The sequence below is a fragment of the Arachis hypogaea genome, chromosome 5, assembly GCF_003086295.3.
Source record: "Arachis hypogaea cultivar Tifrunner chromosome 5, arahy.Tifrunner.gnm2.J5K5, whole genome shotgun sequence".
Lineage (NCBI taxonomy): Eukaryota > Viridiplantae > Streptophyta > Magnoliopsida > Fabales > Fabaceae > Arachis > Arachis hypogaea.
In genome coordinates, this window is record NC_092040.1 from 4494456 (window position 1) to 4517777 (window position 23322).

General features: G+C 33.1%; 1 protein-coding gene across 1 annotated transcript; it reads right to left on the reverse strand.

Annotated features, from left to right (window-relative positions):
- Window positions 1–13665: 13665 nt before the first annotated feature.
- On the reverse strand, window positions 13666–15541 carry LOC112800320 (F-box/kelch-repeat protein At3g23880-like). Its single transcript, XM_025842544.3, has 2 exons — window positions 15438–15541; window positions 13666–15285 (listed from the first exon to the last, which is right to left on the reverse strand). Exon 2 carries the CDS (start codon window positions 15270–15272, stop codon window positions 13944–13946), a length of 1329 nt encoding a protein of 442 aa, XP_025698329.1. The 5' UTR covers window positions 15273–15285; window positions 15438–15541; the 3' UTR covers window positions 13666–13943.
- Window positions 15542–23322: the final 7781 nt, after the last annotated feature.

Below are 23322 nucleotides of genomic sequence, written 5' to 3' on the forward strand. Positions count from 1 at the left end.
GACCAGCAAGTGCACTAGGTCGTCCAAGTAATACCTTACGTGAGTAAGGGTCAAATCCCACGGAGATTGTTGGTATGAAGCAAGCTATGGTCATCTTGTAAATCTCAGTCAGGCGGATATAAAATGATAATGGAGTTTTCGAATAATAAATAAAGTAAAGGATAGAGACACTTATGTAATTCATTGGTGGGAATTTCAGATAAGCGTATAGAGATGCTTTCGTTCCTCTGAACCTCTGCTTTCCTGCTGTCTTCATCCAATCAGTCTTACTCCTTTCCATGGCAAGCTTTATGTAATGCATCACCATTGTCAATAGCTACTTTCGGTCATCTCTTGGGAAAATGATCCAATGCCTTGTCACGGCACGGCTAATCATCTGGAGGCATCACTTTTGTCAATGGTTGCATCCTATCCTCTCAGTGAAAACTACGCTTACGCGCTCTGTCACAGCACAGCTAATCACTGGTTGGTTTCCGCTCCTACCGGAATAGAATCCCTTGATTCTTTTGCGTCTGTCACTAACGCCCAGCACTCGCGAGTTTGAAGCTTGTCACAGTCATTCGATCATCGGATCCTACTCGGAATACCACAGACAAGGTTTAGACTTTCCGGACCCTCATGAATGCCACCATCAATTCTAGCTTATACCACAAAAATTCTGATTAAGAGATCTAAGAGATATTCATTCTGCCTTGTTTGCATGTAGAATGGAAGTGTTTGTCAGGCACGCGTTCCTAAGGGAGAAAGCGATGAGCGTCACATAATCATCACCTTCATCATGTTCTTGGGTGCGAATGGATATCTTAGAAGCGGAATAAGTTGAATTGAATAGAAAAACAGTAGTACTTTGCATTAATCTTTGAGGAACAGCAGAGCTCCACACCTTAATCTATGGAGTGTAGAAACTCTACCGTTGAAAATACATAAGTGAAAGGTTCAGACATGGCCGAGATGGCCAGCCCTCCTGATCTAAGAACAATGCGTCTAAAGATGGGTCAAAAGACTAATTCCCAGATGATCTAAATACAATAGTAAAAAGTTCTATTTATACTAAACTAGTTACTAGGGTTTACAGAAGTAAGTAATTGATGCATAAATCCATTTCTGGGGCCCACTTGGTGTGTGCTTGGGATGAGCTGAAGCTTTCCACGTGCAGAGGCTATTTTGGGCGTTCAACGCCAGTTTTGGATCCTTTTCTGGCGTTGAACGCTGGTTTTGGATCCTTTTCTGGCGCTGGACGCCAGAATTGGGCAGAGGACTGGCGTTGAACGCCAATTTACATCGTCTATCCTCGAGTAAAGTATGAACTATTATATATAGTTGGAAAGCTCTGGAAGTCTACTTTCCAACGCAATTGAAAGCGCGCCATTCTGAGTTCTGTAGCTCCAGAAAATCTATTTTGAGTACAGGGAGGTCAGAATTCAACAGCATCAGCAGTCCTTCTTCAACCTCTGAATCTGATTTTTGCTCAAGTCCCTCAATTTCAGCCAGAAAGTATCTGAAATCACAGAAAAACACACAAACTCATAGTAAAGTCTAGAAATGTGAACTTAACATAAAAACCAATGAAAACATCCCTAAAAGTAACTAGATTCTACTAGAAACATACTAAAAATAATGCCCAAAAGCGTATAAATTATCCGCTCATCAATAAGTACTTTTTTCGTCCCCAACGTCTGGGGTCAAAATCAATTTCATCCTCAACCTTTTTTCCTTATTAAAATCATCCTCAACATTACAAAACGTTATAAAATCATCCTTTTGTCCATAAACAATATTTTTTGGACAATTTTACCCTTTTACAAAAATAAAAAATATTAAAACCAATATTAAAAAACAAAAGAAACCCTCTCCATCCCTGGCGTATCTCTCACTCTCTTTCGGTCTTTCTCTTCTCTCCCTTTTCCGCCACCCCACCACCGCTGCCTCCATCTCCTTCTCCATCTTCTTCTCCCTTTCCATCACCACTTCTCTCTCTCTCTCTCTTCACCACCACCACCACCACCTCCACCACCTCCACCACCATACCACCACTACCCTTAACTCTAACACCAATCCTGCTAACTCTTCATCCATTAAAATTAATATCTGAATGGTTGAACAATATCACCCAATCGGTGAACAAAATCAACACCCTCACACCAACATCAATTGAATGTTCAATGCAATACCCGAACAGAGAAACAAAACCCCCACAAAATCAGCACCAAAAATAATTTTAAAACTGCAACCCAAACAAAAATGAAGAAATCCATAATTTAAAACAGAATTGTAAGGGGGTTTGTTCCTGCTTTCGCATTAAGTCAAACACCTGCAAAACAACTCCGATATCTCTTCCCTGTTCCCTCTCCATCCCGTTTCTCCTACTCTCTTCGAATTCTCCCTTCCCCATATCCCAATTCTTCTTCTCAGCTTAAACAAAAAACCTTTTCCCTTCAGCCAATTCAGCAACAACAACCGCAAAATAAATTTCAAGGGTTAAGTACTTTGGATTTAGCAACAACAAATTCAGCATTTTTAGCCAATTCAACAACAACAACCATAACATAAATCAACAGAAACTTTAGATTTAACAATTCAACACAATCATCATCAGTTGCAACTTCAGATCAAAATCAGCAATAATAGAAATTTTTTATGTTCTTCAAAAAAAAAAAAAAGAAGCACGAAAAGAGGAAGGAAGTGACAAAAATAAAAAAATTCCTCCTACTGCTGCTGGCGCTGGCGCTATCGCAGCTGTGGGTGATAGAGCTCGACGCTGACAAGAAGAGCTTTCTCTACAGACCTGAACTTGATCTGGCCAACGGCCCGTGTGATTTTGCGCGTGGTTGAAGAGGATGCGATTGCATGTGAAGATCCCGTTGACCTCGCGGTGGCGGAGATGTGGGAGCGCATGACCTCTAGAAGGCAGAGGGACAGGGCTCAAAATTTCAATCTTGGTGACCTAGCTGTTGTTGCTGATTCTATAGTGGTTGTGGCTGTGGTTGCTCTCTTTGAGAGAGAATCCAGTCGCCGTTAATCCACTCATGTGGTGAGGCCCAAGCCTGCCGGTGATCTCGCCGGACCACCAACCATCGTTGTCGAAGGCATCAACTGCCTGGTAGAGAGATAACTTGCCATCGGAGGGAAGGCCAGATGTCCCTCGGGAAGAGCGTATCGGTTAACGGCTCAGAAACGGCGTCGTCACGGAGGAGTGTCTTGTAACAGTGGTGGGCATGAGGAATATGGGTTGGGTCAGGGAGGTGAAGGTAAGGAATTAGTGATGAGTTATGGTTGAGGTAGTATGGTGAGTCTATTGGTGGCATGCATAGAGAATGGGAAGAAAGAGAAGGGATAGGGGAGTGGGGTGGGGTGGGAGAGAAGAAAGGAAAGAGACACAAAGTGGGGGGTGCAGGTTGGGGGGTGTTTTTTTTATTTTTTAATATTATTTTTATTATTTATATTAATTATTAAGGGTAATTTGGTAAAAAAAATAAAATTGATGTATAAAAGGACGATTTTATAATATTTTGTAACGTTGGGGATGATTTTAATAACAAAAAAAGGTTCAGGACGAAATTGATTTTGACCCAAGACCTTGGGGACGAAAAAAGTACTTATCCCTATTTTTGAAGAGTATCCCTTACACTTTGTTTGGTATAATGGAACTTGTGAGGAAAGAAAAGGAAGAAGATGAAAACCAATGAAAAACTTGTATTTTCCCTGTTTGGATTAGCAGGGAACTTGAATGGAAAATAAAAAAGCCTACGTGGGGTCCAGTTAAAAATTTTCTGCCCAAACTTGTGAAGAAAACTGGGATGAAAGTGTAAAAATGTGTAAAAGTACATAAATATCCTTTCATTAATAACAAATCAAAATCCTTAATTGTTTCCAAACTTTTTGTTTGGCTATTCATAATCTTCAATTAGTTGCTTCTTCTAATTTATTTGTCAACTGTTTATGTCATAGGAAGAATTTCTGTCAGTATTATTTATACATGTTTGTTTTCTAAATTTTCTTTTTTTTATTTGTTTTCTTTTATGTATTGATTTAATTTCTTAATTATATACTTAAATTGCAACCAAGTGTAGTGATCAACTGAATTAACATGAAGACTACAATTTATTCAAAAACTAAGTGTAGTGGTAAAAAGTTAATCATTTATTGGTCAAAAGGTAATCGCTAGATTATTATACCTGAGAGTGCAACTATATTAGTAGGGTTGAGTCCCTTAGTAGCAAAGAATGCTTGAAGTTGATCCAAGGTCATTGAAGGACTTGAAAGGTTTTGTGTTAAGGTTATATTTGCTGTTAAACTTTTTCCTCCCTAATTGAACTTCCCCACTAGTACCTTGAGCCTTTAATAAACACATATATACATATTTGTATTATGTCCACGCATGTGATTATCATGTTTATGTAATATATGTACTTATTAATTTTGATCCGTTTAATAAATTCCTTATGACATAATTAATATAAATATATTTGCGCATACAAATTTGTACGAAAAAATATAAATTTAATAATAAGCAAATAGAGTTTTTTTAGTTTAGGACAAAAATAACATGATTTCTTTTGCGTCGGTTAAATTAGTTTATGACCATATTATTAAACACTTTTAGTTGCCAAGTTCACTAAATGTTGGTACTTATCCAATGCATTGATTAATATATCATGTGATTTACAATTTTTGATATGTTCACTCTAAACATTATATTCTCATAGATGGATAGCGAGAATATCGAAGATGTGATAGTAGGAGACAAAACGAACATCATACCTGACTCAGGATTTCAAGTTAATCAATTCTCCTCTACTGACCTGTATCATCTTGAACTGATACAAATCTTACCTCCTATTAGGGAAGACTTAGAAAAGAGATAACAGATTTGTGTCACGTCTCTTTCATGTGTTACGGTGCATACGTTGTATTCTTTGGATATCTTATCACAATATAGGCCTAGGCAAATTAATAACAAAAATTTGGAAAGAGAAAATAGACGTATGCAGTTAATGACACAGTTACTTATGTCTGAAAAATGCCGAGATGTCATACGTATGGCCCCTGAAGTATTTAGGCAGTTATATCAAAAGTTAAGAGGAACTGGTAAAGTAAAGGATTCAATTCGCTCTACCGTTGAAGAGCAAGTCGCTAAATTCCTACATATTATAGGTCATAATGTGAAAACTAGAACCATGTCTTTCTTCTTCCACTGCTCAGGAGAGACAATTAGTCGTCACTTTCACAATGTCCTACATGCTATTCTATCGTTAGAGGGAGAGTTCTTCAAGCAACCATCTGGTGAGGATGTTCCTTATGAAATACATAATAATAGTCGATTCTATCCATTTTTTAAGGTACTAACTCTTTCAATTTAGTTAGTGACATTTATGAAATAGTATATGAAATAATTACAAAATTGTTATGTTAATATATCAATATAGGTGATTATGTTTCTTATGTGAATATGGATATATATGTATGTATAGTTTTCACTCAGAATTGTTTGATTGGATTTTTTATGGGATTGTTACAGGTTACATAATGCCGAATAAGGGAAATAAAACAGCAGAAGCCAATCAACCTTCGAAAGATAACTTATGATGGTCTGATGATATGGATGAAGTTTTGCTAAATGCATTAGCAGAAGAAGCATCAAAAGGTAATAGGCATGATGGCTCGTAGAAAACTGAAGCATATGCCAATGTTGTGAAGACTTTGAGCATAGCAATAGGCCCTCATATAACAAAGAATCACATAAAGAATAGAATGAAGACATTGAAAGATCATTTTGCTGAGGCATATGACTTATTTCATCACTTAAGTGGATTTGCATGGAATCCTGTAACTAGAAAGTTTGAAGCTGAAGAGGAAGTGTGGCAAGACTTCATTAAGGTATCTTAAACTTTACTTTTATTACTTATACTTTTGATGAAGTTAGTCAACGAATAATTTAGTAAAATTTTTTTTTAAATATGCTTAAGGAGATTAATGATATAAAGTATGAGTAGTTTTTATTATTCTTTTACGAGATCATTTATTTATATATTTTTAAAAAGAATAATATATATTTTTATTTATGACATTAAAAGATAATAAAAAGAATAAATTCATAAAAATAAATTCAAAAAAATAATTTTTTTAATGAAGAAAATATGTTAAAATTTTGAAATATAATTTGGATAATTTTTTTATTAAAAAAATAATTTAAATACATTGGTATATTATAATTTATATATAATATAAAGAAGGGTATTAATGTAATTTTACTTGGTTATGATTTTCTCTCTTTTTACTTTTCCTTTCATCCAAACACAAAAAAAAAATTTCCTTTTATTTTTTTTCCATTCATTTTCTCTTTATCCAAACAACATAATAGAAAATCAACTTTTTCTTTCATTTTCTTTCCTTCTATTTTCTTTCTTTTCATTTTTTTTCTCTCATTTTCCATCTTCCATCCAAACAAAGTATTAGTGTTGTTTGCTCCCTTCTCTTTATGGGCCTAGGTCCTCTCACATTTATAAATGAATAAATAAATTAATTATTATCTCTTAATTTTTGATTTATCGATTGAATAAGAAAATACTATGAATAACTAAAAAAAAATAATTAATTAATTAATTTTTTTAATACCAAAAAAATTTATCCCTTAATTTGTTTGGTGTCTTGAAATAGTTAATTTTTGAATGATGAAAAATCATCATCATTAATTATATTATTAATCAAAATTTAAAATCCCACTAAAACATGAAAGCCATTCATAGAAAAAAACGATGAATCTTGAGCAGCACAGTTATTATTACATACATAAAAGTACCTTTTGAGAGAGACAGTACTAATAACGGTGGAAATAATTAAATTATTTTTATCTATTATATAATAGAATTTGAATATTTACCTAATGTTAGCAAAAGTATTTTTTTCTACATTGATTATTTAAATAATTATTAAAAAAATAATATAATTAAATAATTATATAAAATATTTTATATTATCAGAGTATTAAAATTAAACTATTATTATAACTATGTGTATAAATTAAATATGTATATTATGTATTGTTATAAAAAGAAATCAGCAACATAAGTTAATTTCATTTTCTTAGTACTTATTACTTAATCTAATTTACATGGGCCTACATCTAATTCAAATCTTAGTAGTTAATTGGTTATTTTATCTACTTCTCCTAATATATTAAAGTTGGATTCAACTTAAAATGATGAGTTTTTGTTACGTATTTAAATATTTTTATCAACTAAGTCTAATTAAATTTGTTTAAATTTAAAAAATTACTTACACATAGAATTAGAAATGAGTTTAAGTCAGTTCATAAGTTGGTTCAAGCTCGATTTATTAATAGTTTGATAAGTTGAGCTCGTGAGCTGATAAACCGAACTTGAGCTTAAAATTAAACTCAAATTAAATGAGGCGAGCTTGAGCTTGGATAAGCTCAGCTCATTAGCTCATGAGCCGACTCGATTTATTAAATTATTAATACACATATCCTATATGCATTTAATTTATTTATTATAGGTTGAATAGATGATGAAGTAGAACATGATAAATCTAATTAAATTGTCTAGAATAAAAGAGAATAAAGAAGACACGTTTATATATATTAATATTCTTAATTATTTAAAATTTTATTGTTATTTTTTATATATAATTTTGATGTAAGACATAAATAAAAAATTTATAATTGATAGATAGACAATATATAAAATTGATCTTTTTAAATATATATAAATTATAATTTATTGATATAGAATTATAGATTATATTCCTATTATTTGAGTCAACTCGTGAGTTCGTGTCAACTCGTGAGTTTTCAATGAGCCAAACTCAATTTTTGTGAGTCAAACTTGAGCTTGGTTTAACTCGGGCTCATTTCGACTCACTTCCAACCCAGTTACACATATGCATATTAGTTACACACTTTTTTTTACGTAAAAAATAATACCAAAATTTCTTAATCTTAATATAAAAAATTATTAATTTTGATATCGAAATTTTTTCAAAATTTTAAATTTGATACCGTACTTTTTATTTTATTTTTTTGTTTCTTCTTATTTTTTTTCTTTTTTCTTAGTACATAATTTGTGTTTTTATTATAAAAAACGACAAACTAAAAAAGAAAATAAAAAATTGTATAATTCTTTTTTTTCTTTTTCTTATTCTTTGTGTGATATTTTTTGTCTTTTTTTTGTTTTTATTTTTTTAGAAGATAAAACAAAAAAATTATTAGAATGTAAAACAAAAAGAATTATAGTACGAAGAAAAAAATGGAAGAGGAAGAGGAGGATGAGGAGGATTATTGGGAAAAAAACTTAAAATAAAAAATAGCACCGAAATTTTTAAACAGCAGTATATGAATTTTTTAACTTTGACAATAAAATTTTTTAACTATAACACATAAAATAGGATGCTGAATTTTTTTTACTTCTTATTCTTCTTCTTTCTTCATGTAGCATTTTTGTGTTTCTATTTATAAATTTATGTGCTTTTCATTCAATTTTGTTTGTGTTTATTGTAAAAAAGAATAAACTAAAAAATAAAAAAGTGCATAATTTATTCTTTTTATTTATTTTTTTGTTTGATTTTTTTATTTTATTTTTATTATTTTTAGAGGATGAAATAATAAGAATAATGAGTGTAAAATAAGAAAAACTACAAAAATAAAAAGAAGGATAACAAGGAGGAGGAGGCGAGGAGGAATAGTAGTAATATTAGTAGTTTAGAAAAAACATAACATAAAAAAAAGCAATAAAATTTCTTAACTACCGATGTAACATGTTTTGTTTGTGCTAGAAATTAACAACTATTAAATTTATACGTAATAAACTTAATTTGTCTAGTGGTTAGTTCATTATATACTTATATAAGTGTTAGAAAGTTTGAATTTTTTGTTGTACATACAACAACAAATTAACTAGCAATAAATCCTTTTAATTCGCGACGAATTAGTTCTTGCAATGGATACCGTAAAAAAAAATTAAATATAAATATATAATGTGTTAGATAATCGTTTCTATGAATTTTGAATATTTGAATCCACGACCCTACTTATTGAATTTGAGTTAATAGTCAAAATCGTCCCTGAAAGATACCTCGATCTTCATTTTGATCATCGAAAGATAAAATTAATCAAAATCGTCCCCGAAAGATACACAACTTGGTCACGTTCGTCCTTCCGTCATCTCTCTCGCTGAGTTGGCAAACGGTTGCTTACGTGTGCCGTTAACTGCGCCAGCGTGGCAAAGCCAAGTTGTACTATGGTGTTGCTACAAGATAAGTCCGTTATAACAAGTCAAATTAGTCCTTGAGTTGATAAACCCTAATCCCAAATTCAACGATAAATAAATTGCCCTCAAGGCTTTTGGTTGGTATAGACCTCGGTAGGAGGTGTAATTGTTGGTTCACGGCGAGGATGGAGACAGAAAATAGAGGTCGTGGTGGTGGTTCGTGGCATCCGTCGCACGACAATCATGGTTCTAGCACTGTCTCAGTTTGTGGCATACAATTCTGAAAGTTTACGGTGGTTGTGGGTCAGAGGAGCATTCAAATAGAGACCCTAATTATTAATACCGCGTTTCACTTAACCCATGCAGATGCAAACCCCAAACACAAGGTAATGTTTCAAATTCAAACATTGTTTCACCATATATATATGTTACTAGTTCAAATTCAATTGTCACTTTGATGTAATTAACTTTTTGTATGATAATATATGTAATATGAACAATGCTGGATTGGTGTTCTTCTTTTGGAAATTAACTGCATGCATCACTATCACTATATCTTCCCAAGTAGCTTTCAGTGTTGCGTTACGTTATAAAACATGCTTTTATACATAGCATCAATATATTATATATCCCTGTAACTAATTAATGTTGATATTAAACTTTGAAATGGAAACTTCACTGCATATGATGTTGTCAATCAATAACAATCACCTAAATACAATTGAATTTTGAAAGAATGGTTTGGATTATCTATCTAACACTATGTATGCAGTAATGGAAGCTGTGAAATGGGTAAGCCAGCTAAGAATTGAGAGTGATGTGAAGACATTGCTTCAGCCATATATGGCAAAAGCTTTTATTGCTCCTGAGTATATGTTTTTCTTATGAATCATAACAGTGATTTGGTTTCAGAAATGACTCCTCTGAGGTGTCTCGGAAGGTTGATGGCATTATTGTATATGGAACAATTGTGATTGAAATTTGTCTACATGTTTCTTGAGACTCAATTGATTCCTTTGGTCTTTTTTCATTGTATTCTGTAATGTACAATTTTTCATTATGATTTTGCTTTTGGTATTAGAGGTAAAGGCCGAGCAGAATACCTGAATTGGAATCTCAGGTTTCTCATCTGAGAGAGGATTTGAAGAAAGTGAGGGAGCAGCTAAGTTTATCTGAATCATGCAAGAAACAAGCTCAACAAGAAGCTGAGGAATCCAAGCAAAAACTCTTTGCCTTGTCTCTCAAACTTAAAGAATCACAGCAGCAAGTTCTAAGCCTCACTTCTGCCAGTCTTGAAGATTCTCTTACATCTTCCATGATTGAAATTTCTCATTGTGAGAACTCACAGACACAGTTTCCAGAATCATCAGATTTGGAACTACTAAACCTGAAACAAAACTTGGCAAAATCTCTTTGTATTCTGAAGAACATGAAACCTACTGCATCTGCACCTGTGTTATTTCTGCTGAGATTATCAAAGGGACAAATTCTGCAACTGCTAAGAGGCTGGCAAACTTTATGATTTTTGTGTCTACTCCAGGCTTCAAGCACCCAAGGAAAAATGATAAAAATGATTGATTAATTAGAAATGTGTTGTGGTTGAATCTTTTTGTATGAAACAACATTTTGTTTTTTGTATGGTATTTATCTTTTAAGACAATGTGTTGTTGTGTCATCAAAATCTCATAATTTTGCTATGGTGTTTATCTATTAAGGGAATGTGGCAATTAGTCTTCAATGACAAATTATTACTAAGGTTACTCAGTTTCATTACTTATTTTGTTTATGGCTTAACATAACTTATATCAACAATGACAGAGACTTGTTTGCAAAATTCACAATTTATAATAATGAATATAGACTTGTTTCCAACTTTAAATAACTACTCCTATTCAGGCCATGGAGTTCAATACAGCATTACATTCTCACATAACATAACTTGAGTTTACTTAGAAGTATATATCAAACAACAAAGTATCACATTAATTACAACAACCCCTAACGTGAAAATCATTAGCAGTTTCTGTGCTCTAACTTTAGCTTCCAAACTGCCCAGTCTCTATGCCACCTTCAACCTCCATTCATCATAGTTACTTTCAACCTCCATATCAATTCCTGCATCTTTCTTTGTACCACATATACCCACTTTTTCATAGACATCATCATCAACCCACTTCAACTAACTGCAGTGATTGCCCTTCTACAATTTCAGAAAGAGAGCAAAAAAAAAAAAAACACCCAACATCACAGAACAAGATGAAAATCATAAACTTTTTTCAACATCACTCACCCGGTACCTTGGACATACATAAAACAATCTATTCGGGTTCTCTGCTGTTCTGGATTTTTTAATCCCATTCTTCAACCCACAGAAACATGATTCGTGATGTGTCTTCAACCTCCTCATTCGCATTGAAGCGCTAGAACCATAATTGTCGTGCGACGGATGCCACGAACCATCACCACGACCTCCATTTTCTGTCTCCATCCTCGCCGTGAACCAACAATTACACCTCCTACCGAGGTCTATGTCCAACGAAAGCGTTGAGGGCAACTTATTTATCGTTGAATTTGGGATTAGGGTTTATCAACTCAAGGACTAATTTGACTTGTTATAACGGACTTATCTTGTCAGCAACACCATGGTACAACTTGGCTTCTGCCACGCTGGCGGTTAACAGCACACGTAAGCGACCGTTTGCCAACTCAGCGAGGGAGATGACGGAAGGACGAACGTGACAAAGTCGTGTATCTTTCAGGGACGATTTCGATTAATTTTATCTTTCGATGACTAAAATAGAGATCGGGGTATCTTTCAAGGACGATTTTGACTATTAACTCTATTGAATTTTGTATGATATCTACTTGTTTCGTGTATTTACTAGAGCTTGAGCCTTGCAATATGCAAATAATTAGTTGAATCATACAAGCCTTTAAGTTAAGAGGAAGTATAGGGAGCTAATGAAGTATTTGTACAATGTGTACAATGGGAGTTTAGGGATGTTCGATTCAGTAGGATATCAGATGTTTATTATCCCTGGTAATCGGATGGTTATTCTAGATGTATTGTGTTTGAGAAATTAGTAATATTTTATTCTGGAGGTTTATTTTTAACTCATATTGGACCAAATAAATAGCTCATTGTACACATTGTACAAATACTCTATTGGCCCCTAGCGGGATTCTAAGTTAATGGTGAAAATTCAGGTACTATTAATTTCAATTTCATGTGAAGTTAATAGATGATAGTCATTAAATACTGGATAGATTTGACTAAATTATCATCTAACAACTCTCAACTATCAATTTTAGATGAAGTTAACTACATCTAAATTTTCACCATAATTAATATCACTTTACTTAAAATATTATGAGCAATTCTTAAGAGAAAATATATTTAAGAAAAAAATATATACGTACATGATACGTGTAAAGTGTAAGAGTAAGACATTGTGTTAACTTCTACGTTCAAATTATTCTATAAAAGGAGAATTTTGATTACACCAGATTTCTTTTTCATTTAATAAGAAAAAAAATTAAATGAGTTGATATAATATCATATATACTTTATTTATAAAAATAAAAAAAATAAAGTTGAAAGCACACAAGTATTAAGCATTCTACCCTTCTAGTTTTCTCTCTAACTCAAGAATAACGTTGGTTTCTCTTGAGAAAGGTGAGGGAAATGAACAAGAGAGAATAGAATAGAAAGATAAAAGTAGTTAAGTTATAGATGAATGTCATGTCAAGTAGTATCATTCTCTAAGGTTTAGTAAGTTTTCAAAAGCAATAAAGTAATTATATTACTCCTAAGCAAAGTTGCATCATGTAAGTGAAATTTGGAACAACAAACGTATAAATCTTTAAATGCACTTGTAACATATCAATGTCATTCATTTCAGTAATTATATTACAGATGAACCGAGAGTGAATTGAGCAACAGTTTGATACTGAACTGAGAGAAAGCGAATCGGCTTATATATTACAGAAAATTGAGAAAAAATGAAAATGAAAAACAACCAATGGACAAATAAACCCACGTCGGGAAAATTTAAAAAAATAAACAAAAAAGCAGAAAAAACACTATAAAAGCACTTGAAAAAGAAGAATAATAACAAACTTATTTATATGATTTGACTCAATGGTAGAGCTTTCAGCATTTTTACCTGATGAGCCACATTATCCAGAAACCTTGCATATGATATAACTGCCAAAACCAACATCTTTGTATAGCAGCAATTCCACAATTGTTTGGCCTCTTGAATTGTTTATCTTTCTAATAATAGTAACAATAACAAATTCTTATGATCCTCTAGCTCATTTGTTCTCCAATTAAATCCAAACCTACAAGGAGAAATGACACTCCTTGGAACAATAAGTAGTAGAAGTGCATCCCTTGTGCTTATAACAAGCTCCTAAATGCAGCAGTGAGCAATAAGAATGCAAGTGCAAGCTCTTTCTTGTATATCTTATTCATTTTCTTTACAGGTTTTATAGCAACACTTTCTTGGCATTTCTGTATTTTGTTAAGATCAGAAAGTCCACTATCAGAAGCTCCTCTGTGCAGTATAAATTATATAGCATTTTATGATGAATACATATTCTAACTAAAACAAAAGAAAATCGGTATTCATAAGGAACCTAATTAAAAAACATTAAACATGAAGCCAGAGTCTATAAAATACAAAAAAAACAAGGCACTACATTAATCATAAGAGATTATAGGCTTGGCTTAATTAACCGCATCTCAGATGAGCAACTTGGAAGACCAAAGTGCGAGGGCGAAACTAAGCTTTCATGATAGAGTTGAAAGACCCTTGGAGATGCGTGCTGAGTTAAAGGAAGAAGTCTGGGCATGCCATCACTGGAGCTGTTAATATTAGGAAGATCTATGCTGCCATCTTTTAAGTTACATAAAACAAACTTGCCACTCGGAGCAATTGCAAGGAGAACATCTTTCAACATGTATATAGGCTGTAATGCAACGCATGAGGGACTATGAACGAGTAGCGGGTGGTGGGGGATTGTGGTCAATTTAGTCCAAGACTGAGGAACTCCATAGTCCTTCATGAACCAGACAGTCCAATGAGTTTTCTTAGTCTCATAACAAACAGCAAGACAATCCCTCAAGATACCCAATTTGGGTTCCATCCAGAGATTATCATGTGAATCCCTGCTGGGAAGGGAAAACTGACTATAAGTCTCTTTGACCAAGTCAAGGGAAATAACCTTCACAAAACTACTATAGCTGTAAAGAAGCCAATTAAGAGTGCCAGTGCCACTTAAATAAAGCCCTGCAAGACGCTCCAGATATTTCCCGGAATGAAAGTCAAAATAATTATGGGGGAAATCCTGGATTGTTCTCCAGGTAGAATTTGGGCCGAATGTAAACATTCTGGTGGTGACGGGTTCGCCTGATTTCTTTCTCACAACAGCCAAGAGCTTATACTTGTCATTGACATGATCATAACCGAATCCGCAAATGGAGAGGACACCTGCAATTTCAAGCGGCTGAGAAGTGAATCCGGTGCAGGGGTTCCACAGCATGGCACGATGGCTTATTATGAATCCATCCTCGCCGCGCTCTTCATCGTGCAAGCACAGCAATCCATTGCAAGAGCCAATGATGATGCGGTAGCGTCGTCCCTCATAGGAAACTACTTTAGTGGGTTCCTGGGGAGGGTTCTCCATCACAGATCGTACGGAGAACACTCCGATTTTGGGGTATTCGCAGGCTCGGGCAAAATAGGCAATAAGTGGGTGGGTCAAGGCTGGATCCACCGCCATTGAACGTCGAAGGTGGTCCTTGGCAAATTGGGAACTGGAAATTAGGGTTCTCCATGAACTGCAGACGCTGTTCCTTAATCGAAGGAGAGACCTCGCCGGTATCCTCAGCAGGATTTCCGCTATGAGCTCGTCCAGAAGGATAGGTGGTGGTTTTGTCGTGACACAGCGGAGCAGTTCCGGCCACCCCCCGGTGGTTGTGACAACCTTCCCCTTCCTCGGAACAGCATCATCATCATCATCAGGAATCGGACCCCTCCTCATACGTACGAGGAAACTCCACAATACAGCAGGAATAAGAAATCAAAAACAATATAATTACTAAAATTCAAATCTCAGCGGTATTGCCATTTAATTTACAAAATAAAACATACATGGAGATTCTATAAAAGAAGAAAAACAGAGGCCAAGAGTAAAACAGAGGTTTACCTAAAGGAAGATGGTGCCGGCGATGGTGAGAGAAAGCGGATGATCTGCGCTTGTGTTAGCAGCTAAAAAAAATATTTTATTCTATGCAAAATAATTTAAAAAATAGCTTAAAAATATTAGAAGTACTATAAAAATTTGTAATGTCCTTAGATATTAAAGAAATACTTTACATAATTACTGAGAATTTAGAAATTAAAGAAAAAATATTTTGATCATGTATTTACCTAAATCATTAGAATATTACAAACTTTTATAGTACTCATAATATATTTTAAGCCATTTTTTAAAATTATTTTGTATAAAATAAAATATATTTTTTAATTATTTTATGTGGAATAAAATATTTGCTTTCATTTCTAAATTATTATTGACTATGTAGAATATTTTATTTAAATTTTGAATACACGTATGTATTTACCTAAGTTATTATAACATTACAAATTTTTATAGTACTCATAACATTTTTTAAGCCATTTTTTTAAAATTGTTTTGCATAGGATAAAATATTTTTTGTAGTATAATTTAAAAAAATTATTAAAAAAATTTATTAAAAAATGTTCATAAGCTATTAAAAATGGACAGAAAAGTATTGTATGGAATTCGAATTGATAGCTCATTAATATTTTAAAGAAGTATCGTAATTAAATATTTGTTAGCTTTTTTTTTAACGTATGAAATACAAAATATATTTTTTAATTTTTAAATTATTAATTTTTTAATAAAATTTTAATAAAATTTTTTTAATAAATTATTAATTTTTAACAGCATAATTCGAATTATACCATGAATTACTGTGTGTAATTCGAACCAAGCTGGTTCGAATTAGTGTGTGTTTGTGTATAATTCGAACCAAGCTGGTTCGAATTATGTAGAACGTGCATGCGTGGATTCATGAAGCAGTTTTTGTTTTGGCTGATTCACGTAAATTATTTTTTCCCTTGGCTTATCTCTGTTTTTTGCCCATACTTTTTCTTATTTATTAGTACTAAACTACAATATGTAAATCACTTATTCATATAATCCGCATGCTTTACATTTTCCTTCCTAATTTTGTGCTATGATTGAAAACATGCTTCTTTGCCCTTAAATTTGCTATGTTTAATCCTCTCTCATTACCATTCGATGCCTTGATATGTGTGTTAAGTGATTTCAGAGATTAATAGGGTAAAGTTGAATTTCGTGGATATTGTTCTGCAGAAGTGGAGAGAGTGGGTTATGGAGTGTGTTAGCACAACTTCTATGTCGGTGTTGATAAATGGGTCGCCAATAAAGCCGTTCAAGATGGAAAGAGATTTGCGACAAGGTGATCCTCTATCTCCATTCTTGTTTGTTCTTGTTGTGGATGTCCTACATAGAATGATTGGAGTGGCAGTCAGGAACGGTCGGATAGCTCCATTACTTGTTGGGAGAGACAATATAGAACTGTCACATCTCCAGTTTGATGATGATACTGTGTTATTCTGTCCACTAGAGGAGGAGACTATTAAAAATTACAAGAGGCTGCTTCGTAGTTTTGAGGTGATGTTGGGGCTAAGTATCAACTTTGACAAATCCAACTTGATCACAGTCAACTGTGAACAACAGTGGGTTCAAAGTATGTGCAGCTTGTTGGGGTGCAAAGAGGCTACTCTTCTGATCAGGTACCTTGGAATCCCCTTAGGAGCTAACCCAAGGTTAGTCAAGACTTGGAAGTCAATTATAGACAAAGTGAAAGAGAAGCTCAGCTTATGGAAATCAAAGACACTCAACAAAGTGGGGAAGCTTGTGCTCATCAAAGCAGTTCTGAATAGCCTCCCGGTATATTATTTAAGTTTATATAAGATGCCGAAGGGTGTTCAGGAGAAACTTATTTCATTACAGCGAAGGTTCTTGTGGAGTAAGGAGGATGGCAAGAAGGGGATGACTTTGGTTAACTGGGAATTGGTCCAAGCTCCAAAAAAGTTAAGTGGGCTAGGAGTTGGTAATGCGATGCTTCGTAATACAGCTCTCCTGTTTAAGTGGTGGTGGTGGTTCTCAAAAGAGGAGGGTCCGTTGTGGAAGAAGGTGGTTTGCTCATGTAATAGTCTCTCTCCTACTAAATTATTATCTTCCCAGACTTTACCTACTAGAGGGGGCCCGTGGAAGGATATCTGTCAGCTACAGATCAGGGAGCAACATATAAGAGACAAGATGATAAATGGCTTGTCTATGGAGATTGGCAATGGTAGGAAACTCTTTTTTGGGAAGATGTGTGGCTAAGTGGTGGTCCTCTAAAGGAAAGGTTTCCAAGGCTTTTCTCAGTTTCAGATCAAAAAGAATCTGTCATAGGGAACTATGGTTTCTGGGATGGGTTAGAGTAGATTTGGAACTTCCAGTGGAGGCGTGAGCTTTTCCAATGGGAGTTGGAATTGGTGAATCAACTACATGATGCTTTGAGACCGATTAAACTAGCTTTTGATAGAAAGGATAGAGTTGTCTGGAAGTTTGACAAACAAGGCATTTTTTCTACTAACTCATTTGTGCAGGTCTTGCAGGTGGAAACACTACCGGAAGAGATAACAAGCTATAGCTTCACGAAGACTATTTGAAAAGGCTTAGTCCCCCAAGAGTGGAGTTGCTTGCCTGGTTCGCTTAAATAGGCAGGGTGAACACAAAGGAAAGGTTGTGTCGCCTCGAAATCGTTAATCAGGATGAGAATGTGTGCGTATTATGTAATCATGATGTGGAATATATTCACCACTTGTTTCTTGGCTGTAAATTTACCTGACAGGTGTGGTGCACTTGGTTATCTGATTTTGGCAGAAAATGGTCTGTTCCGAGTACCCTCAAAGAACACTTTGAAAGCTGGACATGTGCTATAGGTAGAAAGGAGGAACATAAGGTGTGGTTTATAAGTTTCTTTGTCATTGTATGGAACGTCTGGCTGGAAAGGAACAGGAGGTTGTTTCAGAATAAAAGTAAAAGTGTCGAAGACATCATCAACATGATGCGATTTAACTACAAGAAGTGGAGGTGTGAAAATCCTTTTTGTTATTGATGGCAATACTGGAGATGACATTGGGATGCATATATATTCGCTCTGACAAGTTACTAGGTGGATATAACAGACGTTGTTTTATTTTATTTTTATTTTGTTATTGTCACTACTTTGTGCTCCATGTTTGTGTTGAACTTCTTTGTTTCAAAAAAAAAAAACAAAAAGTACCAAACCAGTGATAATATAATAACACTAGTAAAACCACATATCTAATTCATTACTTAATAAATAAGTCAAAAAAATAAAAAATTTTCATCATCTCTATACTTTAACATGTGGTGATTTCAATGAGTCAATTACAGCAGCGTCAAATAATTCTTGTGGTAGCTTTGGTTGATTGATTATGGCAAAACAGAGGAATTTACAATTTTCTATGTTAAAAGATGATGAATCATTATTTTACATTTGAAAAAACCAAAATAATAATGCGTAGAGTTTGGGCTTTTTATATAAATAAACATTGGAAAAACATTAATTCTCGGAATACGCCTGGCTTAAATTAATGACTGAAATACGCATGGCCAATTCAACCTTGCCGGCCACGAAATGGAATTCCACACCAAATCGCAAGTGGCGCCCACGAAATGCAGGGAAGAGCAGCAGGCTTTTTCATTTTGTGGCTAGCAGAAAGGAGATGGGGCTTCTTCAAATCTTGCAACGATGTTTGTGGTGGAATCATTATCCACAATAGATCATCGCAAACGAATGTAATACCTTCTGCTGTATGAGAAATTTCTCCATTAGGATATATAATCATGTAAACATTCTCCGCAGCCATACAAATAGCAAACTAATATTACTACCTGGAAATTTTAAAGAAAGAATGAGGGTGCAGAGGTTGAGGGCTAGTTTGGAGTGTGAAAAGAGAGTGATAATGGTTCCTTTCGCCGTTGATCCACGAGCGTTTATATAGGAAAATTACGGTATCAATTCGTGGCCGGTACACTTGAGGTGCACCAATTCGTGCCCGCCCTCCTTGGAATACCCATTTCGTGGGTGCCAGCCACAAAATGGCTGCTCCCCCATTTCGTGCCCGACACAGCTGGTATGGCCCCTACTTCACTCTCTTCCATTTCGTGGGCGCCACTTGCGATTTGGTATGGAACTCCATTTCGTGGCCGACGAGGTTGAGTTGGCAATGCGTATTTCAGTCATTAATTTAATCCATGCGTATTCCTGGAATTAATGTTTTTTTCATGTTTATTTATATAAAAAATCCCGTAGAGTTTTAAGAAAAAGGAAGGGGTATGAAAACAAAAAGAAAAAAAAAATTGATAATACTAAATAATGTGAACACAATGGACATATCGGATATTTAATTCAATAGGTATATGCAGATAATTATGTTCATTATTTTTACTGGGATGCTTTTTTTTTATTCGATTTACTTATATACAATTAATAATAGCTGGATGTTCAATTCACTAAATGTATAAATAGTTATTCTCATGTTAAAGTTTAAGAAATAATTTAAAGAGTAGAGTATTTTTTTATTTTGTTAGATCAACTCTAAAATTTATTATTTAAATTATTTATAAAAATTATTGTTTACCTAAAAAAAATGATCAGAGCAACAAACGCTATAAAAAAATTTAACAAGTGTATGTCAATTTTATCGAATTACCAGGATAATTAGAGTTCTATTCATTTCTCATTAGGAACTATTCAACTATATATATTTTTTTTTACTACAAGAATTTCAGTTATATTATTAAAATAATTCGATTAAATGTATGATCCAATTTGACTATAATTCTGTGAGGAAAAAAAAAATCCATGTTTCTATTGTGGGAATTGCAATGGTAAAACCTGGAACCAAAGATACTTAGACATATAACAATTTACCAACAATTTATTGTGGCCTTACTAATTTGAGAGATGTCAGCATCAATTTCATTGAGAACTAATGAAGTTGCACGGGGTATGATAAGTATAATGAAAAAAAAATATTAAAATATTGTTAGATTACGTGCTTAATATGGATCTTTATATTAAATTGAATCATAAAAATAAGAATATATAATTTTACTTTTTAAAAAAATGCAAAATTTTATTAAAAAATTAAAAATACCGTTTAATTATAATAAATACATTATAATATAATTGTATAATAAAATTGTGAACAAAACAATTTAATATTAAAGTCTGGTAAAAAAATTAACTATAAAATTAAAATTTTAATGAACAAATTATTACCTTAATATAACAAAAAATATTTGTTATGCCATTTACTACAAATTACAAAAAATGATGAAATTCTATTAATAAAAAATTATAATACAATGCAGTATAATTATCACCATATTTAGATAATGAACTTTTAAAAGTTTATATTTGAAGATAAATGATATTATTAATGAAACTAAAATTCATACGACTGGCAAGATTCTCTGCCAAACTAAAATCAATCCCACACTAAGCTGTCAATTAATGAGACACTATGTAATAAGCCAAAAAAAAATATGACCCGTAAATCAAAATCAATTGCAATAGAAACTTAAAACTAAGATTTCAAACTCAAATTAATAAAAAATCAACCAAGAGGATGAGGGTTCCATTAACTGGACCATTCTTTATTAATGACATGTATTTAATCTTTAGTCAAGGTTTAAGTCTATAAAATAATCCTGCCAATATTGTTGATTCTCAATTAATTATGCAGTTGGAATATCTCATAATATAACGAGAGACTAAAAAATAAAATAGTATAACCATTTGAAACACAATGGCTCTATTTTTTTAGAAATAATTTATTAAATATTTAAAACATCTTATAATACTAAAAGTCTTTAGTATAGTTGCAACATATGAATGAAGAATGGTGAATACAGTGAATGGCCTGGGAACAGTACTGGTTCCCATCCTTCCTGTCATACTCATAGAAAGGTTTGCACATATGAAAGGCATACAAACTGCATACAGTGAATGGTTTGCCGTGCATAATCTTTCCAACATTATCACCACAGATTAACACACTTGTTCACCCAAAGCCGTCATTGGCTTTTCCTGAGTAATACCAAAAAACAAAGACGTAATTAATGTTATTTAATCTATCATTTAATCACTAAGATATTTGAATTCATAATACCATAAAATGAAGAAACCTCTCCGTGCAACAATATATGTTGATTATTTGAATTAATCATTATATGTTACATAAGTTCAATCACAAATGAAAAAAATAATTTGAAAAGAAAACAAACATATATATACTCTAATGCATACTCTCACAGATCAAAACATGAGCAAAAGTAATTCCAAATCTTATTCACTATGTCTAACCAAAGCTTTGAAATGGAGAGTAACGGTTGATTATCAATATTTGTTATTTTTCATACTTTTTTTTTTATCATAAAAACTTTAACCTAATACCCTCTTCTGCTGGAATGTCTTTCAAACATAGCATAATACACAAAGCAAACCATATAATTTCAAAAAGGATAAAAATAAAATACAAATCCTTATAACATATAGCTCGTATGAGCCTTAACCATTCAATGAAAAAATAACCTAAAGAACAATAGTCAATCAATCAATGATGAAGATGACAAATAGACCCTTTTTAGTGAAAATGCATAACATAAAAATATTTATCAATAGGTGCTAGGGCGATACAATGCTTTGATATGGAATTTTCAATAACTTGATTTTTTTATAGACAAATAATAATAAAAGAAAACTACAAACTTCAAGCTTCAGCTAGATGAGAAAAATTTTATGTATCTTCATGACAGGCTTTAGCAAATGGCGAAAAACTTGAAGATAGCATTCATCCCCCATGAGTTCATAAAATAATCTGATAATTAATAACAGAGGATAACACATAATAGACATAAGTGTTTTTTTTTTTTTTTATCTCACATCAAGCTTGAAAATCATGTCTATATAAGTCATATAGTACTTACCTGACAATTGTGCAAGGGTTGAAAGCATGCTATTACTCTAACAACAATTGTTGATCTGCCTTCAATTTCATTCGCATGTTTTAATGCACCCCAAAAGATATGCCACAATAGAGTATGGCAATGAAGGCACTAAACTAATAACTACAAAATAAAAAATAAACTAATGTGAGAATGGGTATGGCAGTGTTAATGGAACCTATCCTACCTGCGAAAACAAAGAATAATATGAGTTAGTTACTTTGTTATTTATGAAATGAAATTGTCTCAATTTGAGGATTCATTCATATCCATCATATATACCTTATTTGAGGCACAACTGAACCAAGCACCATCAGCAGAACCACCATGCCAGAGAAGGCTTTGCAAGGAAGAATGTGAACCTGAACCACCACTTTCTTTCTCCAATTCCTCCCTTCTCTTTCAATTATTACATTCAGGACTGCCATCATGGTTTCTTCACCTCCTTGCTTCTGTGGTGATATTATTTTCTTTTTTCTGAGGTTATGATAATGATAAAGATATGAAAAGATCACATAAACAGTTAAAATCAAAATATTTACCAAATTTCATTATCAAAACTCAAAAAGGAGATACCGAACCGTGTATCATAAACAGTAGAAGTTACCAAATCTTAGTCAATAATGTATTGGAAAAATAAGATTATAGAGAGGTGATATGAAATGAAAATCAAGATTTTAAAATATGGTTAAAAAACATATTAAAAAATATAATAGTAATGTCACTCTTAAATTAAAAGAATATAAAACCACTATTAGAAAAAATTAAAATAAAAAATAAACGCAATAACAAATCAATCAAATGCTGACTTCAAAAAGAAAGGAAGAAGACCGAAACAAAAGGGATTGCAAGAAAGAAAGCAGTAGAGTAAGGGGTGCACAAAAGTGTGCATATTCACTTGTTATGAAGAAAGAAAGCCATAGTGTCAGGGATTGCAAGAAGTTAG

Coding starts and splice junctions, on each gene's coding strand:
- LOC112800320 (XM_025842544.3), bottom strand. CDS start 15,272: ATGAGGAGGGGTCCGATTCCTGATGATGATGATGATGCTGTTCCGAGG.